This window comes from Gavia stellata, chromosome 3 (assembly GCF_030936135.1).
Source record: "Gavia stellata isolate bGavSte3 chromosome 3, bGavSte3.hap2, whole genome shotgun sequence".
NCBI classification, from domain to species: Eukaryota; Metazoa; Chordata; class Aves; order Gaviiformes; family Gaviidae; genus Gavia; species Gavia stellata.
In genome coordinates, this window is record NC_082596.1 from 32,374,577 (window position 1) to 32,398,036 (window position 23,460).

The 23,460-nt window shown below is 41.3% G+C and overlaps 1 protein-coding gene across 1 annotated transcript in view; it reads left to right on the forward strand.

The window, feature by feature from the left end:
- ZNF704 (zinc finger protein 704) overlaps window positions 1–22,934 on the forward strand; it is a 75,204-nt gene extending 52,270 nt beyond the window's left edge. The window contains exons 3-8 of the mRNA XM_059815451.1: window positions 2,508–2,740; window positions 6,227–6,327; window positions 9,531–9,792; window positions 14,832–14,936; window positions 20,357–20,451; window positions 22,246–22,934. Coding sequence (XP_059671434.1) covers window positions 2,508–2,740; window positions 6,227–6,327; window positions 9,531–9,792; window positions 14,832–14,936; window positions 20,357–20,451; window positions 22,246–22,357 — 908 coding nt within the window. The 3' untranslated portion in view covers window positions 22,358–22,934. The remainder of the gene's footprint in view (window positions 1–2,507; window positions 2,741–6,226; window positions 6,328–9,530; window positions 9,793–14,831; window positions 14,937–20,356; window positions 20,452–22,245) is intronic.
- The last annotated feature ends 526 nt before the right edge of the window (window positions 22,935–23,460 follow it).

Consider the following 23,460-nt stretch of genomic DNA (forward strand, 5'->3'; position numbering starts at 1 on the left):
TTTGCCTGAGTAAAGACTTACAAAAGACTTCAATAAAAGTGTAAGGATTTGATAATTTAAAGCTCAATTAGTGTTGCAAGGCTAGGCTCAGATCTTAGTAATACCAGCTACAAATGTACTAATGATGAATTCTTTCTACATCCTTTTCCAAAAAAGGGCAGTAAGTAGCAGTGTAATTAAAGGAACATTTGTTTAAACAAATGGAATTTTGCCTAGAAGTTATAAAAATAACATTAGCATTAATATTAAAGTCCGCTCTGTGCTGGAATTACTGGGGATGATCACCCATGTAAACTGGATCAGAGTTTGGCCCTTGTTTCCCCGCAGCTGAGTAATATGTGGTCTGGTTCTCTTTCACGCAACTCCAGCAATGTGAAAAGAGCCCCAAAATAAGAGTAAGTTGCATTTATTTATATTTTAAACTTTTTTACATTGACAAATTTGTTAGTATTAATGAGAATCAGTGTTTGTTTTTCCCATTGTCAGCCTTGTTCAGTCTTTTCCATACTACTTTAAAAATGTGCTTGATTTCTCAAGCAAGGCGAGGAGAAGCTGTAAACCCTGAGAATACAAAGTACCACCATAAAAGTTGCAGAAAGTGGTAGTTGAAAAAGTGCTGTTTCCTTTGTTTTTCTGAATAAATGGAAATTTTAAGCTATGTTAAGGTCACAAGTTGATACCAGATGTACTTCTTGGCTTTGGCATGAGACTTAAGTACAAATAAATACTTAAAAGAAACAAAACCCACCTCCATTACAGTCACATGAAGACTGTAATCATGAATCAAAACATGACATTTTCATATGTTAACTTACTAGCTACCAGAAATGTGTATGTCCTTTTCCAAAGAGGAATATGGGAGGAGGAGGCAGGGTTGATCCCATTTATGCTCCGTGGCCCTGATCAGTAAGTGCAGGGACTTGGCTGCTGCCTACGCAAGGGGGTATTCTTATGCATGTGCTTACATGATGGAGCACTGCATTCTGTTTTATGAGAAGCTGATGTTAATGATTTAGGGTTTTGTCCAAAACCAACTGAATTAGGAGAAAAAAAATAAAAATTCATTGGTTTTGGGTTAAGCTTTTGGTAGCAGGTGGTAGGCATTATTTTCTTGCTGACGTCATTAGTTACATTTATCTGTAAGAAATCGAGAAGGAATGAAGGAGTGACTTCTGCAGAACTCTTAAAGGCAGGCGCCGGCTTGAAAAGACATCTGTCTCACACTTAAATAACGTTTCATGAACAGATAAGATGCTATTTGCTTGCCAACTCCAAAGTCGGGTATTGCACAATACTCAGGCATCTATGGTGTTATTGGGAAAAGTGTCCAATGCCTGAGTTAGGGAGAAACTGCTCCTAAACCATGCCTGTGCACGTGCCCGAGCCCTGTGAGGACCTGAAGCTTCAGGCAGAGCCATCCGTGTTTGCACCGCTGGACGCGCTCGGGTCATACCTTTGCTGAGCTGATGGCCTATACACTCCTCTCCTGCCAAAAGCCTTTTAGGGATTGGGAAGAGTGAGATGCCAATGTCTAATGCCTGAGGACCTCAGCACATGAAGCATGGCTCAAGCCATGCCTCAGACTGCGAAAGCAGCGCTGTTACTCCCACCCACCGTGTTGTAGAGTAACCTGTTAGTCTGAGCGTCTGCTTACCACCTAATGTCAGGGGAATTGCTGCAGTAAGGAAGGGGTTCCTCCAGCGAGTAGGTATGGATGTGATCCGGTGTCTATGCATCCCACTTCTGAAACCAGATGCCTAACAATACTCATGTATGAAGAAAAAGTGATGTCCTTCCAAGAATATGTACCACCTCAATTGACGTGGCATTGCAGGACATGGTTTAATGGGCATGGTGGTGTTGGGTTGATGGTTGGACTTGATGATCTTACAGGTCTTTTCCAACCTTAGTGATTCTGTGATTCTGTGTGATTCAATTTGAGATTCAAATTAGGCTGAGGTGTGTACACTGGGAGATTATGAGAAGACAATTAGAGTGTAATTATGGTTTTCTTTTGTGTTTTAGTACCCGGATGACGATCATGTTTTTGCAGATCTAGTTAGTGTCCTGGGGCTCAGAGTGTATGTCCCCTTTCCAGGGGATCTCCTGTTGGCCATGTGGTGGCTTGGAGCTTGCTCTGATGCCCCGCCACAGTTGTGTGTTCCTGTTGAGAGCTGAGGATGTATTTGAAAGTTTTCTCTTAATCATGCATGCAATATCTGACTGCTTATTGTGGTTTATGCTCCAGAACAGGTTATTTTTCCAAACCCAGCACTTCTTTTTAGAAAAATTCTTGGTTTTTAAAAACACCTGAAAAATCAAGTGTGGAATATGTAATTTGTGTGCAGTGGGATAGATGTGGTTGTCCTCTCTACATCCAACGCTTTCACTTTCCTTTACTGAACTTACAGTTAATGACCAACATGGCATCTGAGCCTGAGATAAAAGAGCTGCCTAGCCCTAACACATGATACTGTTGTAATGATGGCTGTTGTTGTTCTTGACAGAATCCCTAAATGGATCTTGGAAAGAAGGAGGATTTGTGCCTTCTAGTACCAGCAGCAGTGGATACTGGAGCTGGAACGCTCCCAGTGACCAGTCCAACCCATCCACCCCATCTCCACCTCTGTCAGCTGATAGCTTCAAAGCTTTTCGGACACCTTCCCAGCCAGATGATGGTATTGATGAATCTGAAACCAGCAACCTTCTCTTTGACGAACCCATTCCTAGGAAGAGAAAGGTTAGCCTCGCATTGAATTCCATACCCATGGGCAGATAGGATGTTGGTAGACTTATTTTGCTGTGAGAAAGGAACAGGTCACCCAAACAGCTCTGTATGTGTATCCCTCCTTGGCATGCAATTAACGTAGGTACTTAGCCTAGTCACTGTGTCTCGTTCAACCTAGTTACCTACTGCACATACATGCTGCCATCAGCACCACATATTTGCTGGCAGATGGTGAGGTTCTGCAGAGCCTCCTGCTCAGAAAACACTAGAGTGATTTCCAGAAGGTGTTGCCTCTGGCCATTCAAGGAATTTCTGTCCTACTTTGGCAAATTGTTTGTGTGCAGGATGCAACGGGCAGCCTTTACATGTTATCACAAAAACTGGATATGGCCTTAATACTTCTTGTTCCCTGAAAGTACCGTTTGTCTGACAGTGTGTCAGGTACCTTAATAGTGGGAAGCTTTCTCTGTGCAAACATATGGAGTGAAAAGAGGAGAGAGAGATCAGACCTGATGGCTTTTGATACAGTATTAGCAGTGGCCAAATTTATCCTCAGTATAGGAGTGCAAAAGCAGACTAAATAAAACACTGAAAAAAAAAATATCCAAAACTAACCCCAAAAAAGCACCATTCTGCTAGCAAGCAAGCTCCTCTCGAAGAAAAAGAAAACAAAGAGATGGCACTAGTCCAAGTTTCCTTCCCTCCCAACGCAACAAGATAGATTTTACATAGCAAGATGAAAAAGGGCTTTTTGTAAGAAGGAGAAAAAACAGAGAGTTTATTCTCCTTAGTGACTTTGTTTCTGGCTCAGTCTGAGACAGTTAATTGCTTCATCACCAGCGGGAAGAAGTTTTAATGATTGTTTAAACCTGTTCAGATTTATCCTTTCGCTCCAGAAGTTGCTTATTTGCCGACCCACACTGTTCTGTCCTTGTTTGTGGGAGAGGGGTGTGAAATGTTTGTGCTTCTTGCTAAAAAGGAAAAAAAATATTTTGGAGGACACCTTTGTTATAATAAATAAGAAGTTAGAGCTGGCTGTTAAACTAAAGACAGAGGTTATTTTGGAGGGTGTGGGACAGGAGGAGTAGGAATGCAGAAGTGTGCTGGTTTGCCTTTATCTTCTCAGATTATTAGCATCACTCTTATTGCTCAGCTGTGATGAGACAGATGGGTTTGCAGCTGCCATTTTTACTGTTATCTAAGTTGTCTTCAAATATTTCTATTTATGTACCCACCACAGATCTATTACACTATCTGTTCTAGTTCGCGGGGATTTTGCTTTGTATGGCAAATGTTTAATGTACATAAATAATAACATTACCTGCCAAATTGTTTTATAAATGAACTGCATTTCCTGCAGTTTTTTTTATTCTGGTCCCTGCATGGTACTTTATCTGAGTACAGATTCGCACCTTTAGAAGCTGAAATAAAAATGTTCAGATTATATCTTCTTCAGACTGCAAAAATCAGAAGGAATAAACCTGGAAATAGAGTGATCGGTAACCTTACTTCTACTCAGTATAGGTTTCTTTCATTTCTTGTTTGAAAAATGTCACGTTAGCAACCACTTCCCGTTAAGAAAGTTGCTTGCCTGAAAGTTTCCACTAATGTAGTTATTCTTCACCAAACCATTTCTGTTTCATTATTTTTTTAAATAAAACATTAAGCCTGATTAGGCAATTTTTTGACTAGTCAGAAATGGAAGCATGGTTTATGTTCTGTATTTCTACTGAGTGAGATTTCATTTGGTTACATTAAAATGCATGGGGTTTTGCCGAGTCCTAGCATTGACAATAAAGCTAAAAACACAGTGGAGCTAGGAGATTTAACATCAAACTGGAGATTGATATTAAACCATTCTCTGTTCATAAAGATGCATATGATGTTCATGATGTCATATTAGAATTCCTAAGATGTAAATGACAAGCATGGTCTTCATCATGTCACCGTAGTTGGCGGTTGGTTGTGGATTTTGAGCTGATTATAGTATTTAGTATTATATTATAAAAGTAAGAAATGTATCTATCAGAATTGCTGGTTAGATTAAATTTAATTTTAGGAAAAAAGAGTTCTGTATCTGTTTGAATGGTAGTTGTATTATCAGATCAAAAAATTACAGAGGGAATTTATGAGCAATTTATTCCAAAGTAGGTTTTCATACAAACAGTACGATCAGGTTCCTCAAATCTTAAAGCCCTTTGCATCCATACTTTCAAACAGGAGATGTTAGACTGCCAAGTAACTATGAGAACATGCTACTACATTCACCTTGTATTTTAAAAAGCCCATCAGCTGACATTTTTAAAAATTATATTCTAATCATTGTCTTCCTAGTAAATGCTGAAACTTACCATCTACTGGCATGCAGTTCCAAAGGGTCCAAATTGAAGAAAGCACCAAGTCAGCTTTTGTTCAGAACACAGCGAAGCATGTACTGAACTCTAAGGATGTGCTTGTTCCCTTTTTTTTAATCGAGCTTTATATGAATATATTCATTTAATCTTATATGTAACTAAAATTATAGGATAATAATGCAGTATTTTGAAGCTCTTCCTCATGTTTTCTTTAATAATGTGTTCTGTAATAATAGAGAAAATTATTTTTGAGAAATACAAATAATTTAGAGTTTTTTAAAATTTATAAAATAGGTTTCATTTTGAGGTAAAATTAGCTTTTTAAAAAATCTGTACAGTTCTGCAACATCTGATTGTTTGTTACCATATACTTGTTTGTTACCATATACTGTGCTTTAAATTAAGACTAGTTTTCTCCGGACTCTTAAAAATATTGAAGGTTGGGCTGGTTATGGTCTTGTTGGCTGTACTCTAAATCAGTGATAACTCAGGTTAGGCCAGTGAAGTTATATTAAAGAATGTAACAAGAATATTAAAATGAGATTATACACATATTCTTTTAAAAACGTTGAACACGGCCAGATGGTTTCTCATTCTCTTGTCCAAGTAGGGGTCACAGCAGCTTCTGAAAGAAATAAAAGCAGATTTTGCCAGCTCATGGGTGAATATTGTCATTGCAGAAGCTATCGTTTTCTGGCACAGTATTTCTTCTGTGTTGCAAAATTCATGAGCAGAAATATTTATAAGAGCTTGCTTTAGGAAGATCTTAATTTAAGAAGATGCCTTATATTAAGTGAGAAGTCCTCATCACTTGTTCTTTGAAAGGCTCCAAAGAAGTGTAGGAAGTTTTTATATCGTCTGCCTCCTTTACTGGGGAGACAGAAACTGGAACTTGTAAATGAAAAAGCCATGCCAAAGAGCGGAAAGATGTAAAGTTTTGGTGCAAGCTGCTCCTGTGGCTTTTCACTGGGGTACTGTTGAGTTCAGTAGGATGACACTGTTGACAGAGACTATTACATCATTACAGATTTGGAGTAGAGGCTCTGAACCTTCACAGTGTTTTGTAACTGTGTATCTGTTTTGGGTGGTTGGTGTTTCTTTCTATCTTTCATGCAACTAATTTTGCTTTACTTATAATTTCCAGAACTCCATGAAGGTGATGTTCAAATGCCTGTGGAAAAACTGTGGGAAGGTACTGAGCACAGCTGCAGGGATTCAGAAACACATACGGACCATTCACCTTGGGTAAGAGAGCAGTCTCTTCGGAAGTCTAAAGGATTTGGTATAGAAGGGGGAGCAGTCACACTTGGCTGGGGAGATGAATTGGCTTGTCCTTGGCTTTTCTGTCTCAGATCCCTAGGTTTCTGAGGGAATTGTGGAGCAGCGCATCAAGGTGAACAGGAACTTAATTCCAACAGCAAGGCACTTTCTTTCCTGAACTTTTGTGAACTTTGTTAGAAGGTCAAATACAGCTCTAGGTCACACTGCACTTCACTAACGGCCGCACAACACAGTGGAATTTACTTCATGTGTGCTATCCACATGTCATGTCCAGGCTGACACTGTGTGAAAGCCAGCAGGTTTCAGGGTCTTGCATGAATACTTTCCAGCTTTGTTTCACATCAGATCAGGTGCTTGTTCTAGTTCTGAGTCAAATTAACTCAACCCCCCAAAAAACCCCCTAAGAAACGTAAGAAAAAAACTGAGCTGCAATTCCATGTGTATGTTACTTGGACTAGAGGAGAAAGCAAATGAATCTTGTATGACACAAGCTTGTTTCAGAGCTTTAGTTTGCAACTGAAATCTGTTCAATTTGCTGAGTGTCATCCCTGTCTTATATATAGTTACAGTGGGGACTGATGGTCTTCACCTGTTAGGTATGTGGAAATACATCTCTGTTGTGTAAGTCTGTGTTACCCAGTGCTTAAAAATTAAAGTGACCGTGAGGAAGTAGTCTGCTGTGGAGCTCAGGAGAGTCTTGCAAAGGTCATGGTGACTGCTGTTGGGCTTAGGCTCTGAAGAGTGAGGCTATCAGAAACAGAGACAATCTCTCTCAAAACGCAGTTCTGAATGTTGCTTTGTCCTGTATATTATGGGGACATCCTTTTCATGGCACGGGAGAGGGAGAAGTAAACAGCAGAACTTCCTGGAATTTGGAGTTTGTAACTTTGCCAGAGAGAGGAGTTTTGGTGACTGACTGCAGTCTGGCGGATGGTACTTCTGGTAGAGCCTTTCAAACCTGCTGAACCCATGCGCTCTCAACAAGTTCTGTTGAGTAAGGTGACGAAACCTGGACTTCTGTAAAGCCTTCGACACTGTCTCCCACAGTATTCTCCTGGAGAAACTGGCAGCTCGTGACTTAGACATGTGCACTCTTCACTGGGTAAAAAACTGGCTGGATGGCCGAGCCCAGAGAGTTGTGGTGAATGGAGTAAAATCCAGTTGGCGGCCGGTCACAAGCGGAGTCCCACAGGGCTCAGTTTTGGGACCAGTCTTGTTTAATATATTTATCAATGATCTAGATGAGGGGATCGAGTGCACCCTCAGCAAGTTTGCAGACGACACCAAGTTGGGCGGGAGTGTTGATCTGATTGAGGGTAGGAAGGCTCTGCAGAGGGATCTGGACAGGCTGGATCGATGGGCCGAGGCCAACTGTATGAGGTTCAACAAGGCCAAGTGCCGGGTCCTGCACTTTGGCCACAACAACCCCAGGCAACGCTACAGGCTTGAGGGAGAGTGGCTGGAAAGCTCCCCCACAGAAAAGGACCTGGGGGTGTTGATTGACAGCTGGCTGAATATGAGCCAGCAGTGTGCCCAGGTGGCCAAGAAGGCCAACGGCATCCTGGCCTGTATCAGAAATAGTGTGGCCAGCAGGAGCAGGGAGGTGATCGTGCCCCTGTACTCGGCGCTGGTGAGGCCGCACCTCGAATACTGTGTTCAGATTTGGGGCCCTCACTACAAGAAGGACATTGAGGTGCTGGAGCATGTCCAGAGAAGGGCGACGAAGCTGGTGAGGGGTCTGGAGCACAAGTCTTCTGAGGAGCGGCTGAGGGAACTGGGGTTGTTCAGTCTGGAGAAGAGGAGGCTGAGGGGAGACCTCATCGCTCTCTACAACTACCTGAAAGGGGGTTGCAGAGAGGTGGGTGTTGGCCTCTTCTCCCAAGTGACTAGTGACAGGACTAGAGGAAATGGCCTCAAGTTGTGCCAGGGGAGGTTCAGGCTGGATATTAGGAAAAAGTTCTTTACTGAGAGAGTGGTGAAGCATTGGAACAGGCTGCCCAGGGAAGTGGTGGAGTCACCATCCCTGGATGTGTTCAAAAAATGTGTTGACGTGGCATTGTGAGACATGGTTTAGTGGGGATAGTGGTGTTGGGTTGATGTTTGGACTTGATGATCTTACAGGTCTTTTCCAACCTTAATGATTCTGTGATTCTGAGAGGACCACAGCTAGGGGTATACAGACAAGCAGGCTGAGGAACTGGCTAGGGGCTGGTTTTGGGGTACATGCCTGGAAAAGGAGAGGCCCAGAATTCAGCCCTGATATGGACATGCAGGCAGGACACTTAGGGGTCTCAGATTTCCCATATGGAAGATGCAGGAGAAAATACACATCTATGAGCTGTGAGTTACATCTGTATAGTGAGTGGATTATAAATGTGCTAAAATAGTGGTTTGGTTGGGGCTTCAAGATACCATGTAGCTTACCAGGAACTACTGCTTTGACTGGGCTACTTCGCTCCTAGCACTTGCGTTCAAACACGCAGCAGATAGTGCCAGGTATGCAGGGGCGCTTAAGCCTTTTACATCTCCTCCTTCAGTAAGTCTGCATCTAGAGAGTAGGACCAGAAAGTCCATCACTAGCAAGCCAGCCCTTACATGTCCTTTCTCTACCTGTGTCTGAGTGAGTTGCATGGTGAGACTGTTGTCTAGCCGCTTCTTCTGTTATGCCAAGGAAAGTTACGGTGAACCATGACCGTAACTGTATTTGGTTTAATTGAGTAACCTATGATAAGATTACATATTGTTTGCTGTTACATTAGTGAAGTGTATCTTGCCCTTGTTTGCTATCTTTACCCGTCCTTCTATGGCTGCTCTGTCATTTCTGAAGTCCAAGTGCATTGAGATTCTTATTAACTTCAGTAGTTAGGAGTGAGAAGCTGGTATTTAAGCTGAAGCATAGAAGTTAAACATCTACTCCAAGGTCAAAGAATTAGGCAAGAATAACACACAGAGAAAAAAAAAATCTAATTCCTGCTTCTTTTCCCTTCAGACTAGATGATTTTCTTTTCCCCCTGCAGCCAGAGTGCTGATAAAGTAGTTAGGGTTGAAACTGGGAATATTAATGTATTGAAAGTATGAATATATTTGCTCATGCATCTAGAACTTAAAATTTACCTTCGGGTTCTTGCTTTCATTAAATCAGTCCTTCATTCTTTGTCTTGATACAGACGTGTAGGAGAGTCTGACTACAGTGATGGAGAGGAGGATTTTTACTATACAGAAATCAGGCTCAACACGGACTCAGTAGCTGATGGCTTAAGCAGTCTTTCCCCAGTCTCTCCATCTTTAGCATCTCCTCCTTCCTTTCCCCCCCAAGATGCAATCCGTCCTGAAACTTCCTGTGCCAAAACCGAGACTAAATTGATGACACCTCTGAGCCGCTCAGCTCCTACCAACCTCTACCTCGTACATACGGACCATGCTTACCAGGTAACACTAGCGAGACTGAACTCCATTGATTACACTAATGTCATAATGTGTAAACAAGTATCAGATCACGGTGTTTCGGTTTTAAAAAGCCAAGTCTAGTTTTAATGGGTTGAAAAGTTTTCAGGGCAGCCTCATTTAAATATAGATGTCCACTTCTGAGCTAGTTGTTTGTTCGTTTGCTTGTGCTCCCACCATAGCTGGTGGGTGGATTTTGGGGTGCTATTTATCCAGCCACACATAGGTGCATACTTCAGGTTGAGAAGAGTTGCTCTGTGTATCCCACTGACTACATCAGTTATTTCTCCTCTGACCATAAAGGGGGGCCCAAGGTGGTGTGCTCAGATGCGGTCTCCTGCATTGTAAAAATTCTCATTCAGTGAGCCAGATCCCTTGCAGAGTCTTCATTTCTGGGATTTCTTGTACTGGATGTGTCTGTAGGCAAGTACCCAAGGGATGCCAGGAACAATTCATTTCCTTTATTTGTACAGTGTGAGATGTCAGTTTGCATATGTGAAGTAGAGCAGGAAGAATGAGAAGGCATATATGGTATCCTCCTACTCATAGAGGTAATGCTTTGCAAATGGCAAAAATCCAATCAGATCCAAAGACTGCTGTTCCAAAAACTTCCAACTAAGTTCAGACAGAAAGCATTAATTTTAAAAGTGCACAAAATTTGACATGTTTTGGTCTGGATACCATATGAGAAAAGAAGAATAGAGGCTTTGAAGTAGTGTGGTCCGTGACCTGCATATGCACCGGAGAATTGAACTCTGTTAAATTTATCAGATGCAATAACTTCCGTATACAGCATTGTGAAGATGAAACCTTTTTATTGTGTGTCTGGAGCAGACCCACTAAAAGGGCAGAGGGAACCACACAGAATTCACAGGCTTGTTTTAGACTCTCGTGCACAGCGGAAAGCATGGGTGGAACCTTGGCATCTCAGGTGGGAGCTGCATTGGGTAGCACACCAAACTGGGGGCTGATCAAGCCAGCTAGGAGAAAGACTTTCTGCTGATTCTAGCTTAAGCCCTGTGAGCGAAGCACCAAGTCTAGGCTGTTGAAAAGAATCTTACTTCATTTGGGATTTACAGTTGTGACACTCTTCCTTGCAATTTGGAGACTGGCTTGATCCTTTTTCGTTTTTCAGTACTTCACTTTGAGTGAAGTACTTGCTTAAGGAAATCCTAGTTCAGATGTTTCAGCCGCTTGAATTGGATTTGAACTGATGTATTCCATGACAAGAGACTACAAGTGTCAGAGCCCCATCTCTTTTTCAAGTAGCTCTGGTTTCAACACCTCATTTCATCAGCAAAGAATGACACAGTCCACACTGTTCAAGGCATTCCTATTGGAAGCAGGAGATGGGGTCCTTGCTCTGGCTCACATTTAGGTTTTCCTTGCAAAGGAGGCAGCTACTACAGTGCAGGTCAGTGGCATCCTGTGCTAGGGTCCCTCTAGCCCAGCAAGAAGAGCACTCTCCAGGAGGCAAGGTGGAGATTAAACTCTCGCAGCAAGAGGAGGAATTGAGCCCAGCTTTCACTCATAGCATTTAAGTGTTCTTGTGACTGATCTGTTGTGTAAAAGGGAATAGAAGAGAAGGTGATAACAGCATCTTTAATACCGCCGTATTTCCTGCAGGTTGCTTGCTGGAGTGAGCCATATACAGCATTTCAAAACTTTTTTTTACTTCTGATAAAAACATTATCTGTATCAAAACTGAAACAAAGTATTGAATGGGAATGTAGTGAGGAAGACAATCTCTCTTATGAATGAGAGCATGAAAGTGGCAATTACTTCATTATCAAGGAACTCAGATAAGGGAGGCTGAATAATGTTCATTCCAGAATTCCTGTTAAAAAAAGGGGAAAAATACAGAACCCAAAGCTGGGTTGCAGGAATCCTAAACAGATCTGTTAATTGCCATATCCCATATGACTGGAAAATGGCAAATATAATACCTGTAGTAAGAAAGGTGTCAAGGGGAAGTAATCAGGCAAGTCCTGACTCTTCTCTGACCCATTCCTGTGGATGAGTAAAGATTTAGAAGAATAATTGAAGAAACTGTGGAAAGTACAGCAAATTAGGTGAACTGCAATGGAGGAACCCCAAAGAAAGATTGTGCTATAACAGTCTAACATCTTCCTTGGACAAGGCAGCTTTGCAAACAATGAAGAAGCAGTACAGAAGAACAAATCCCTCTGGATCTGAGGAGAGCATTTGATCTTAAAACATACAGGCAGTATTTGTTAGGCTAGAGATTAAATTTAGTGTAGGAGAGAGAGATGGGGAGTCAGGGAGAACAGCAGTGAGTTATTTTGGAAGGGCTATTGAATGTTATTAGTAGAATTGAATGAAAAGCTATGTTTGGGCCTGATCTCATTTTCATTAAATCATTTTGGTACTAGACAAATACTATAATAAATGTTGCTGTTAACGCACTCAGGGGACGTCAGCAGTACAGGAATTTGTATGACTGGGTGATCTTAAGAATAATATGTTTTGGATGCAATTTAATGGCAGAACATGCAAAGTCCTGCACCTTAAAAACTAGTAAGATTTTTTGCTATAAACTGGGGTAGTTAGCAAATTACATGAGGAGGAAATCTGTGTTCATTAATCAAGCACAGAATGACTGTAAGCCAACAACAATAGAGCTGTGAAGGAAAAAGAAAAACTTGTCAGCTTTCTTGGGTAAGAAATACCTAGGAGACGCAGGGATTTTTAATGCCATTGTGCAAGACTCCTAGATAACTTAAACTGAGGTCCTGAGTAGAGTTCTGATCAACCAAGTTCAAGGATGCTGGGCTCCAATTAGAAGATGTAAAACGAAGGTGATCAGAGTGAAGAAGGAAGGCAGGGAGGACACGGAGGGCCTCTCCAGCCCAGGGACTGACAGCTTGGGCAAAGCAGGAGTGAGGAGAGGATGGGATTCCTGCCTGGGAAGAAAGTGAGAGGACAAGCATGGGAGGGGAAGAGGATGAATATGTGCTATTTCAGATATAAGGGCAATGTTGGCACAAATAAATAATTATAAATTATCTATGAATAAATTTTGGTTAGGAATTAGATGGAGGTCTCTGAGCAAAGTGAGATCGGGGTATAGAAACTCCTCAATTCATTGTAATCTTATGGTTGCTTACCTTATGGAAGAGATTGTCTAAAATGTTAGCCTGACAAAGGTGACTGTGCTTGATGAGCAAAGATGCACGTCTGGGAAACAAATGAACAAGGTGATTGACTGTCTAAATCTGATCGTGTCTGAGGTAGGTGTTTAGGCACTGATAAAGAAGAATGGAGCACCATAGTATTTTAGGCAACTGCAATTTACAGCAATTTTAAACTTCTCATACGTCACGTTTCGTTATGAAACTAGTGCCTGTACCTGTTAAATTTAGCTACAGAGGAACTACAGGCAGGCTCTTTCAGCATCTAGGATTTCCCTTGCGGGTCTTACTCGAATACCTGAGGAAGTTGCTGCACTGACCCTGGCTTTGAGCTGACATCCTGGTGGGATGCTGAGCAGAGGCAGTGCCACCTCGCTGTCCACCCAGCTGCCTCCAGTTCTTCCTGGCAGGAGTGCCATGGTCATTCACTCCTTCCTGTTTGAACAGGGTTGTGGTGAAGCACTACTGGTACCATCTGGAGTTGGCAAATTTTTCTTGATGCCTTTCAGCAAGGTTTTTATATTTTGTGGAGCTCGATGGATGTTTGCTCCGCGTGTCTCTGTGGATTCTCTTGGAGCTGTCAGCAGGGTCGGCAGCCCGCAGAGCATTGCTGCCGTAGACGGAGGCATCCAGTGGTCTCAGTTCCTTTTCCTTGGAGACACTCCAGGGGATTGCTTCAGCACTTGTTTACTCTGAAGATTATCTTTAATGGGGACTGTCAGGTTGTAGTTTGTCATCACTCCTCTCTGCCTGGTGGCTCAGGGAAGTACTCTCTTCCCCGAAGCGGTGAGACAACTTCAGCAGCCTCAAACACAAACACTACTTAAATAAGTGTATTGCGTTATTGTCAGGCACAGGCAACTGAAAGGCAGAAGTAAAAGCTCATTTTTAATAGCAAGTTCTTTATAAGTTTAAACCAAGGAGCCTTTTTTTGTGGTGAAAGCTTGAAATTCAAGAGTCAAAGGGAGCCTGTGTTCATGGTGGCTGCTTGCGCTGCTGCTAGGCAGGGTAACTGTAAAGGTATGAATTTCCTGACTGTAAATTAAAGGGGATTCAAAAAGGGGCAGGGAAGGATTCCTGAGTGCTCACAGCCCAGTGAGAAAACCAGACGGAAGGCACAAGATGAAAGACGCTCAACGGTCTGAGCTCAGATTATCAGGTATTGCACCCCAGGGCAGCACTGGATATTACAGCCCAGATGGGAAGAACATAAGAGTTCAAGGGGCCCAGGGGTCCTTCTAATATTTGCTTTAGCTTAGTCTTTTACGAGCTGTTTTTCTGAATCCCAAGGATGATTTTCAGCTCCTTGTTTTTAATAAGAAAGACTGTTTTAATTGGGATGATTCTTAACAACATTTATCTGATAAACGAGAAATGGCCAACCCTTACTGTTGATGTTAACCCTGTTGTCCAAGAAGCCTCACCAACCAGTCTTCAATTGTTTAAACCAGCTGCCCTCAGTTTAAATATGTTTATCACTTTTATCCACTTGTTTACCACTGTGGAACAGGTGATCATTTGTAATATTTGTTGCTGCTAGCTGGCATTATTTTAGAAGTTATTTGTATATGATGTTTGATTTCATGTAGGTTTTTATCAGATCTAGCTTTTAAGGGTTTGTGTGCATTTTTGTTTGAGCTATAGCCTTTCTCTAAACAAGCCTTTAAGAACAGTGATATGTAAGTATGTCCCTTCTTTACTGGCTTATCCATGATTATCCCTCTCATAAGGGTAAAATGCTTGTCACCATGCAGTTTTTTTCCACCTCAGAGTGTCTCGTAGATTTACAGTTTCAAGGAGTGAAAGATCCCTTGAAATGCTTTGGAAGAGAAATGGTTCTTCTTACTGGAATAATATTTTCTTTTCACACAGGCCACTCCTCCAGTGAACATTCCAGGGTCAGCAAAATTCACTCCCAATGGCAGTAGCTTTAGCATCTCCTGGCAGTCGCCTCCAGTTACCTTCACTGGCATTCCAGTAAGTGAACGACACCAAAAATAAAAAAAAGAAAAAAGGAAAAAATAATAAGTTTTTAGAACTCTTTGTTTTGTTTCACAGTGTTTCACAATAGAAGTAAACTTGACATAACAGGTACTGAAAAGAAACAAATTAAATATACGCCTCAGTTTGCCAGCATGGCTGATTTTAACACTTTTGCCAGTCTCTTTAATTCAGTACAGTTACCTTTTTTTGCATCAGTGTCTACAAGCAGAGAACTGGATCTGTAGTATATATTTTTTAAACTATATGCTTACAAAAGAACATTCTGGTAGGTGCAGAGCCTGGCCCTGTATGTTCCTTTGTCTGCCACCAAGAGATTTCTTACAAAACTAGATGGAAAATGAGCAAGGTGATGGTTATGCTAACAGGCTAATGGGATTCAAGCAGTAGGGCTGTTACCTAAATGAACTCTGAAGATGAAGCATATTTGAAAGGCAACTGAAAGAAACAATAGGATGAAATGCAAAGTCTCATTCTAGTAGGCTACATGTATGTAGTCCCTATTGATATCAGAAAATTCTGTACTTTTATACAGAAAATATGTTCAATACATATTGCATTTTGATATTAATACATATTGCAGTTTGACACATATTTGATGAAGATGTGTTAGATGTACGTACTAGATGTAAAGTCAACTCTGACCCCTTCTTCAAAGCAGCTAGCTAATTTCATGAACAGGACTGCAGAAGTGGGATGTTTGCTTAAGCATAGACTTCTGGTAGTCCTAAATGTAATGCAATATAGGTGTGGATACTGTAGGGGGAGTTAAAAACCTTTATGAAGAGTTCAAAGGGATTAGGCTACTAGTGCCTAGCATGGTGAATACTAAAAGTAAATGTAAATCACTATTTATGAGTAGTGGGAAATCTTCTGTATAATAAATAGAAATAAATATTAGTGTAACGTATCTTATTTGTATTGGAAATAATTTTTCAGTATAAATTTGTATTCTCTAATCATAAACCTTTTTGATATCATAATATTTCACTTAATATTACACTTTATGAATTTATGGATTTTTAAAGTGTGTTATACAAGGCACATCGCTCATCTAAAGAACCATATAGGTTTTTTTCTCCTGACAGTGAGTATTAGCCATGGCGATAAGAAACACTATTTCTCTCCCTTCTCTTCGTCAAGTGAATCTCCAAAGCTTCTTACTGTCAACCTTTGGCAAATCTTGGAGATTTTGTGCAGAGACTGTGGTATCCTGCAGGGCTGATAAAAAATGAAAGTGGCTGAATCAATTGCACTGCACTCTGCAAATGAATATTTATTAAATTCCATCAAGGAACAACTACCAGTGAAAGACATCATGCTGGCAGCAATTTGAACAAGAGTGCCTTGACAGAGTGTGCTATCCATAAAGTTCCTCGAGAATTTGATTTCCCAGCAATGGGGTTGATACAGAGTAATTATGAAACTGGGTCCTTTTGTGGAGTAGCAGAAATTGGTGCCAGGATTGTTGGGAATCTAAAACTGCGATTAGCCACATTGTAAATCAGACACTTAAGAGGACAGGATTAGACACGTATGCATTGAGTTTATTTGTTCGAGCAACAACGTTGATCTGTGGATGTAGAGTTGAGAGTTCTCAAAAGAATTTAAGAAATGCCAAATCACTTTCTGAGAATTGTGTGGAGATACCAATGATGTAAGTACAATTTTAAAATAAACCCAACACAAAAACCTGGGAAAGCAGTGATGATGGCAGAATTATAATCCGCTCAGGGAACCATATGAACGGCCTTTACATCTCTGTCTAACAACATTTATAAGGCTGTTTAGCAAAAAAAAAAGATAAAAAAATCTTCTAGGTTTGCACACATTTGACTATTCTGTCATCAGTGAGATCATTTATGAATTACAAAGGCTTGCCTGCAGTGGAAGATTATGTGCAGTAAGTGGGGGTGCAAATGCAAAGTGGTGTTAAATAACTGTATATTAAATGAAAGTTTCATTTCTCCTGTTTCAAAGTAAATTAGATAATTGCCTTTTAAAAACAGGGCTCTGTCAATTCCCACACTTACACTGAGTGTAACTGCATTAGGAATGCTATAGTATAGGGGACTTTCTTCTTCTCTTATGAGGTTTATTTAAACCCAGATTATGTGACAGAGCCAGCATACTATAAACTCATGCAATTGAATACGTACATCGTCCCTGAGATTAGATACACATCTGCAGCACCCAAGGGAACTTCAGAGAGTAAGTCCAAACCATTACTTTTTGCCTGACCCTTAATATTTATTCAAGCAGTTTTCTAAAATGGCTTTGGGATACTTTTCTGCCCTGGACAAACCACTGAGCAGTAAAGGATTAGGTACAGATTTGCAAAAGTGCATAGGTCTACACTTCTCTTCAAGTTACGAGTGATGTTGGAATGGGGCCATTCTGTCGTTGACCCGTTAGGGGTCTGTTGAATCCTGGTTTTGAACAGTCTACTTTCTAGGCTTTTGTATCAGCAGTTAGGTCCACAAGAGAGATGAAATTTCAAAATAGTCGTCTTTTGTGGGTTTTTTTGACACCTACCTTAGGTGTTACCCCATTCATTCCTGTGGACATGGAATTTCAGTGACACTGAGCACTCCCTGCTTGCTGTCCCGGGAACTGGGGTGTTCAGGCAGACGTCATGACTTGCATTACATCCTCGCTTTTGCACCGTCTTTAGCAGAGCAGCACCAAAAGGCCTTTGTGAACGTGAGTGTGCTTATCAGCAAGTTCCTAAGCGCCTCAAAACAAGCCATATGTACAGCTGGATTAGTTGGGGTTCAGTATGCGGCTGCTTTAGGCTCAGGGGTATTCACAGCATCTAACCGTAGGCATTTATCTAGAAGGTTTGTAGTCATAAAGGAGGAGAATTAGGGGAACCTCCAAAGTCCTTATACTTTGTGTTCTGAATCATAAGTTAGATTCCCAAGGCAGATGGGAAATACACTTTTTCTTACCATTTTCCCAAGATAACTTTGCAGGTGCAAGAGAAGGGTGAGTGTTGGCACAGCTATGAGTCATTGCTAGGTGCAATTCTCTGCATGAAACAGAAAGGACAAGTTCATGTTTGCTCTACCACTTGAGACTGAACTAGGAGAAAAAATACGGCACAGCATGGCGATGTACGAGGAGGACGAATTAAATGATGTAAGTGGGATGAGCAACAGTGGAGTCTGTATCTCTTGGTACTGGAGGACTTAACATAATGACCATATAGTCCACTTTTATAATGTAGGATAAAAGTCTTCTTGAATACCAGCATGATCTCCACTGTGTGATACTGATTTTTACCTGCCTGCTCATAAGACCCAAAAAGGTTGAACAGGAGAGAAGATCTTTAAGTTTGATAATCTGATGTTTACAGATCACAAATCTTCTCTGTAACCACAGTTTCCCCCAGGAGACGTAACTGGAAGCTCCAGGTCCTCCCTTCTAACAAGCACTATCGTTTCACATTAATTCTCTGCATTAGACAACACTTCAAATGTGAAAAGCCTCCGAGGGCAAGGACTGCCTTCTCACGCCCTCCTCTTAATCTGCTCTTAGTGTCACTTACAAAGGAGTACAGCTAACTGGTATTGTTTAGACCTGCTGCAAAGCCTATCAAAATACATTAAAGCTCAGCTTCATTGCAGTTTAGCTGCCTTGGTATGCCGATCCGTGGAAACCATCGTGCGGAGACCCTCTCTGGAGAATGTGAGGGGAAATGCAGTCTGCATGCTGCAATTACTGCTCGAGCCTGTTCTGTGCTTGGAAGCAATCCGCTTATAACATAGGAGGCCATCAAAGTACTTTTTTGTTCAATAATAACCAAGGAATATGTTGAGTATCAGTTAGTAGTGGTAGAGAGAAAAAATTTCTGTTTTTTAAAATGTTTAAGAACCTTAGCAGAATTGACTGGAGATTTCTGGTTGTTGGTAATGACTGGAAAACTGTGCAGTGTGTGTGCGGACTAGAAAAGTGTTAATTTCTTTGCATTTTATGTTCAGCATTTCAATCATTCGTAGGTAAAACAAGAGAAGTGGTTGATAAAAGACAGGAAAAAGAGTAGTAGACAACAAGGTGCCCTCAGTATTGTGGAGTGATGGGACAGAAGGGTCTAGGGTGGTCTCTAGGTATATAAAACATGACGTATGGTAAGCAGGCAGAGAGAGAGGAAATTTCTTTCAAGTTTTGGAGATATATTTCATATATCAGTAATGATCTAAACTTGTTCAGTGTGAGCTGCATATGCAGTTAAAACAGAAATTTCTGTAGTTACCAGCCAAGAGTAAAAGTTGAAAGAGTGTCTGCACTCCATTACAAGTATTAGTTTTTTGCTACTGTGGAGTAGCTATAAAATAGACTTTATATCAAAAATCAAAGCACATTCAGTAACTCTCTTCAAGTCAGGTCAGTTCCCATTCTTCCAGATATTATGAGACTTCAAAAGGGCAGGAGTGAAAAGTCATAGCAATGCAAGGAACTATGACAATATCTGCAGTTCCTGGCTGCAGGAGGCAGTGACTCCGTGCACCAGATGCCCAAATGAAGCTTGCTATGTTCTGTATATAACAAAAAATGAGCGTTTGTAAATTTTTTCTGTTTTTTTAGATGTAAAGTGGTTGTGGTCTTCACCCAAGAGCAAAATAAGACCCTAGCAGTAAATAATTTAGGAATTATTTATGGCCAAGCTTTATGGCATGTGATTACTCGAATAATGTTGCCAACCCCCAGGCTCATGTAGGAGGCTTATTTGGAAAGTCTCAGAAGACCGAACTACGCGCTTCACTCGGGAACATTCACAAAGGAGGACACCTGCTGAGAAGGTTTACAGTGCAGAATAAAGGAAATAATCCAGTACATCTTGTTAGCAGCCTTAATCAGAAGGGCTGCCTTGCACTCCCATTAAAACCTTGAGGGCTGCATCATAACTGCCCTGCAGCAAACCCCCTTCTTCAAGGCTGTCTCTCCACAAAGAGTGCCAACACGTGAAATCCCGTTATTTCATAGGAGGTTATTGGTATTGATCTCAGCACAGGCTGGAGTTTATTTTTCCAGTTATTTTCTCTGCTTAAATTGGAGAAAGTTTTCATAAGAGCTATTCAGAGTTCTTAAATAAGTACGAATGCATTTTCTGTATTTCCCAAAACCTGAAAAGATGCTGATCTGTATTCTGGTTTGCTCTGTTTGGATGAATGGAAGTACAGGGAAACGAAATGGAGCTAATATAATGTACCTAATGCTAAATGGACATCTTTCTAAATATACCTACAACTTACTTCTGTTGGTATGTTATATAATAACATTTCCTGGGTATCCTTGCCACCGCGCATCATGAATTGCATTTTTTGGGAGAAGTGTTTATACTGCATTCATGTGTGTATGTTCTTCATAAGCAGCTTTTTTGTCTGTATTGACAGGTCTCACCAACTCATAATCGTCCTGCAGGGAGTGGAGAGCAGAAACAGGCCCACACAGTTCTTTCATCACCGCCTAGAGTAGCATTTGGCTTGAGGTATGGGACCATTAGCTCCTGCTGACAGACCAGCAGCCTCAGAACCTGGAGGGCATTTAGTAAATAAGATGTCAAAGAAAGAGAAAAACTGCACCACCAACCGTGATTGCAGTTGTCAGACAGTTTCTTACTAGAACGCTTCAGACTGAGCGTTCTGGACCTATTTTGCTTTTCATTACCATCAAAGGTAAAGTTCAGGGGAAAAGTGAGTTGTTGCGAAATGAAAAAGGCAGACTGTGAAGCAAAACTGCAGGCCTTATGCCAGGCATGTCTGGAGTTCAGATGCAGATCTAAATTGCCCTGTAAAGCAACGCTGCCCAGATTCACTGCTCCAGCTGAAGCATCCTGAACTTCATTACGTGGCTTTGCTTTTTTCCCCTGAAAGGTTGGGCTGTCTTGTGTGCTCATCACCATTCAGTCAGTATGGTATTTGACTGTAACTGAATTGTAAGAAACCGTATCTTACAATAAATTAGATCAAAGCAAAGCTTTTTATGCCTTGTCTTCCTAGACGTAAGCTACATTCACTTCCATTAAAGCTAACTGATGTTTGACCAGAGTCTGCCTTAGCAGTGTTCAAAAAGTTATGTTAAAAAATCAAACTGTGACACTGAATTTCTTACAGTAAAGAAACTCTTAATTTCTCACAATCCTAAAGGTGACTGTCCCCTAAAATGAGACAAAAGGAAGATTTCATGCTTTTCATTTTCTTCATGACTCTCAGATCATTGCATATGCTACAAACCAAACTTAGGATCTTCCAATTCATGGATTGTGCCAGTTAATGAATGTTCAGTAATCAAAAAACACATAGGTATGCAAGAGAGGAATCACCAGGCAATTCCCATATGTGCCATGCAGCATGTAATACAGGTATTAAACAATTCTGTACAGTTGCTTGATTTAAAGACACCAGGATAGATGGCACTGCTGTAGCGAGCGTTGGGTTGCTCCTTGTAGTGTTGCTCCTCAGGTTTGCTGGCTTGCTATGTGTTGAATAAAAAAAGTTCCATTTTAACAGTTACTTTGATAATTTTCTAAACTTGTGAACTTCTGAGCGTGGTTTTAAGATGGAAAACATGACAATTGTTATAGCTTTAAAAGTAGATACTGCCTGCCTTGCTGACTTTGGGGACTACGGAGAAGGAGCACACGCGAATGAGCTGCAAATGAGGGCAAGGGTTAAAACTTGTTTTCAATCACTTTGTTGTTTTTCAGTCAGTGAGCTCAGAGCAAACCATGCAGGAAGGACTGGCAAGCTTAGGAGCTGGTAACTTTTCCCCTCTTCTGCATAGCTGCTACCTGCTGGTAGTCAAGGTCTGCTGCTCAGAGCTATGCAAAATATTTGTACCGCAGCTCTAAAGCAAAGAGGACTTCTACCTGATGTGACCTGGATTGTATTGTAGAATACCTATGACTATCCATTATGGCTTGGCACTTAATGTGGCTCAAGTACCACTTTCTAGACCAGGTTTAGTTGCTGGCTAAAGTCAGGGCTGTATGGTCCTGGCATCAGCCCTGAAGCAGAGGAGCAGGCTCAGCAGCTGCTGCAGAGCCTGTAGAAACCAGGCGAGGAGAAGGACTGGTCCCTCGGAGCTGTGGAGTCGCGGCTGCCTGTCTGTCTGCTTCATCAGCTCCCCAGCTCCCAGTTGACTTGAAAACAACCCAAATCCCTTTGAAATAGTGGGGGTTCTCTGCCTGCTGCACTTGGTTGAGATTGTTGTCCTGATCTTAGGGGGATAAAGCAAAGCTACAAAAGCATCTTGTTAACAAGCTTCCCTTTCTCTCTGACAGGAAGCCTAGAGGGGAGGGGAAAAAGTGTCGGAAGGTCTATGGGATGGAGAACAGAGATATGTGGTGTACTGCCTGCCGATGGAAGAAGGCCTGCCAAAGGTTCATCGACTAAAGATTGAAATTATGCAGAGGATTTGGGGATGGGGGAGGACAACAGCAGAACCAGATTGCTGCAGCTGCACTGTATCACTTCCCATTTTCCCTCCAGTGATGTGGTGTTGGGGGTTTTTTTGTTGGTTTTTTTGGGGTGGTTTTTTTTAAAAGAGCTTTGTATTTCAAAGTGAAGCACTTGTAGCCAAGGAGAAGCACTAATCAAAACCTGTGTGGAGCAATAGAGCAAAAAAAAAAAAGCAAAACCAAGAACATACAACAAAATTCTGTCTTACTAAGTATGGAAACCAGAGCAGCTATTAGTGTTTTTCTGTAAAAGAAAGGAAAAAGTTAATTTTTTTGCTAACTCTGTGAGCTACTTGCTCCTTAGGATAATTTTTAACCATTTCAGTCTCTGTGCTGTGAACATCTGTATTTACTAAACGGAACAATTTTTCTTTTCCTGAAACAAAGATCTCTTTTTGAAAGCTTTCTAATAAACACTTCTGAGTCATATAAGCTACAGTTTACTCAACAAGAGCTGTACTAAGACTGGAGACTGCTAAATAATTCTCCTGACACAAATGATCATGATGATATATTTTTGGAAAGGGGATGTGGGGAGGAGTTGGGATTTTCGTTTGTTTGTTTATAGGAGAAAAGCAAAGTCTGAATTTGCAAGAAGGACAAGCAGTGCTCCTGGAAGATTTTTAAACCAGGCACAGACCAGTGGAGTGGAACAAAGTAATTTAAGTACCAAATTGGATTTTGATCCTCTAGAGGAAGAAAAGCAGCAAGGGAATGTCACCAGCAGATACTGTCACAACAAGAAGTTGAGGGAAGAAATCCAGTGATGCTTTATTGAAACCCCTAAGAATATAATGGGGGTCCAGTAGCTTTTCTTACCGCTCTCCTGTTTCCGAGGGAGGACGAACCACGTCTGGACCAGCACGTCTATTGCTGCAGGAGGCCTATAAAGAACTGGTAAATGCAGCCACTAGGATTATATGTAATACCTATTCAGGGACACAATCCAGCCCAGCAGTTCTGCTCTTGCTTCCTTTTCTCTTATTTGAGAGATTGCTGTTAACATAAAGGTTTGCTCAGCTTTCCCCGCCCCCTCCA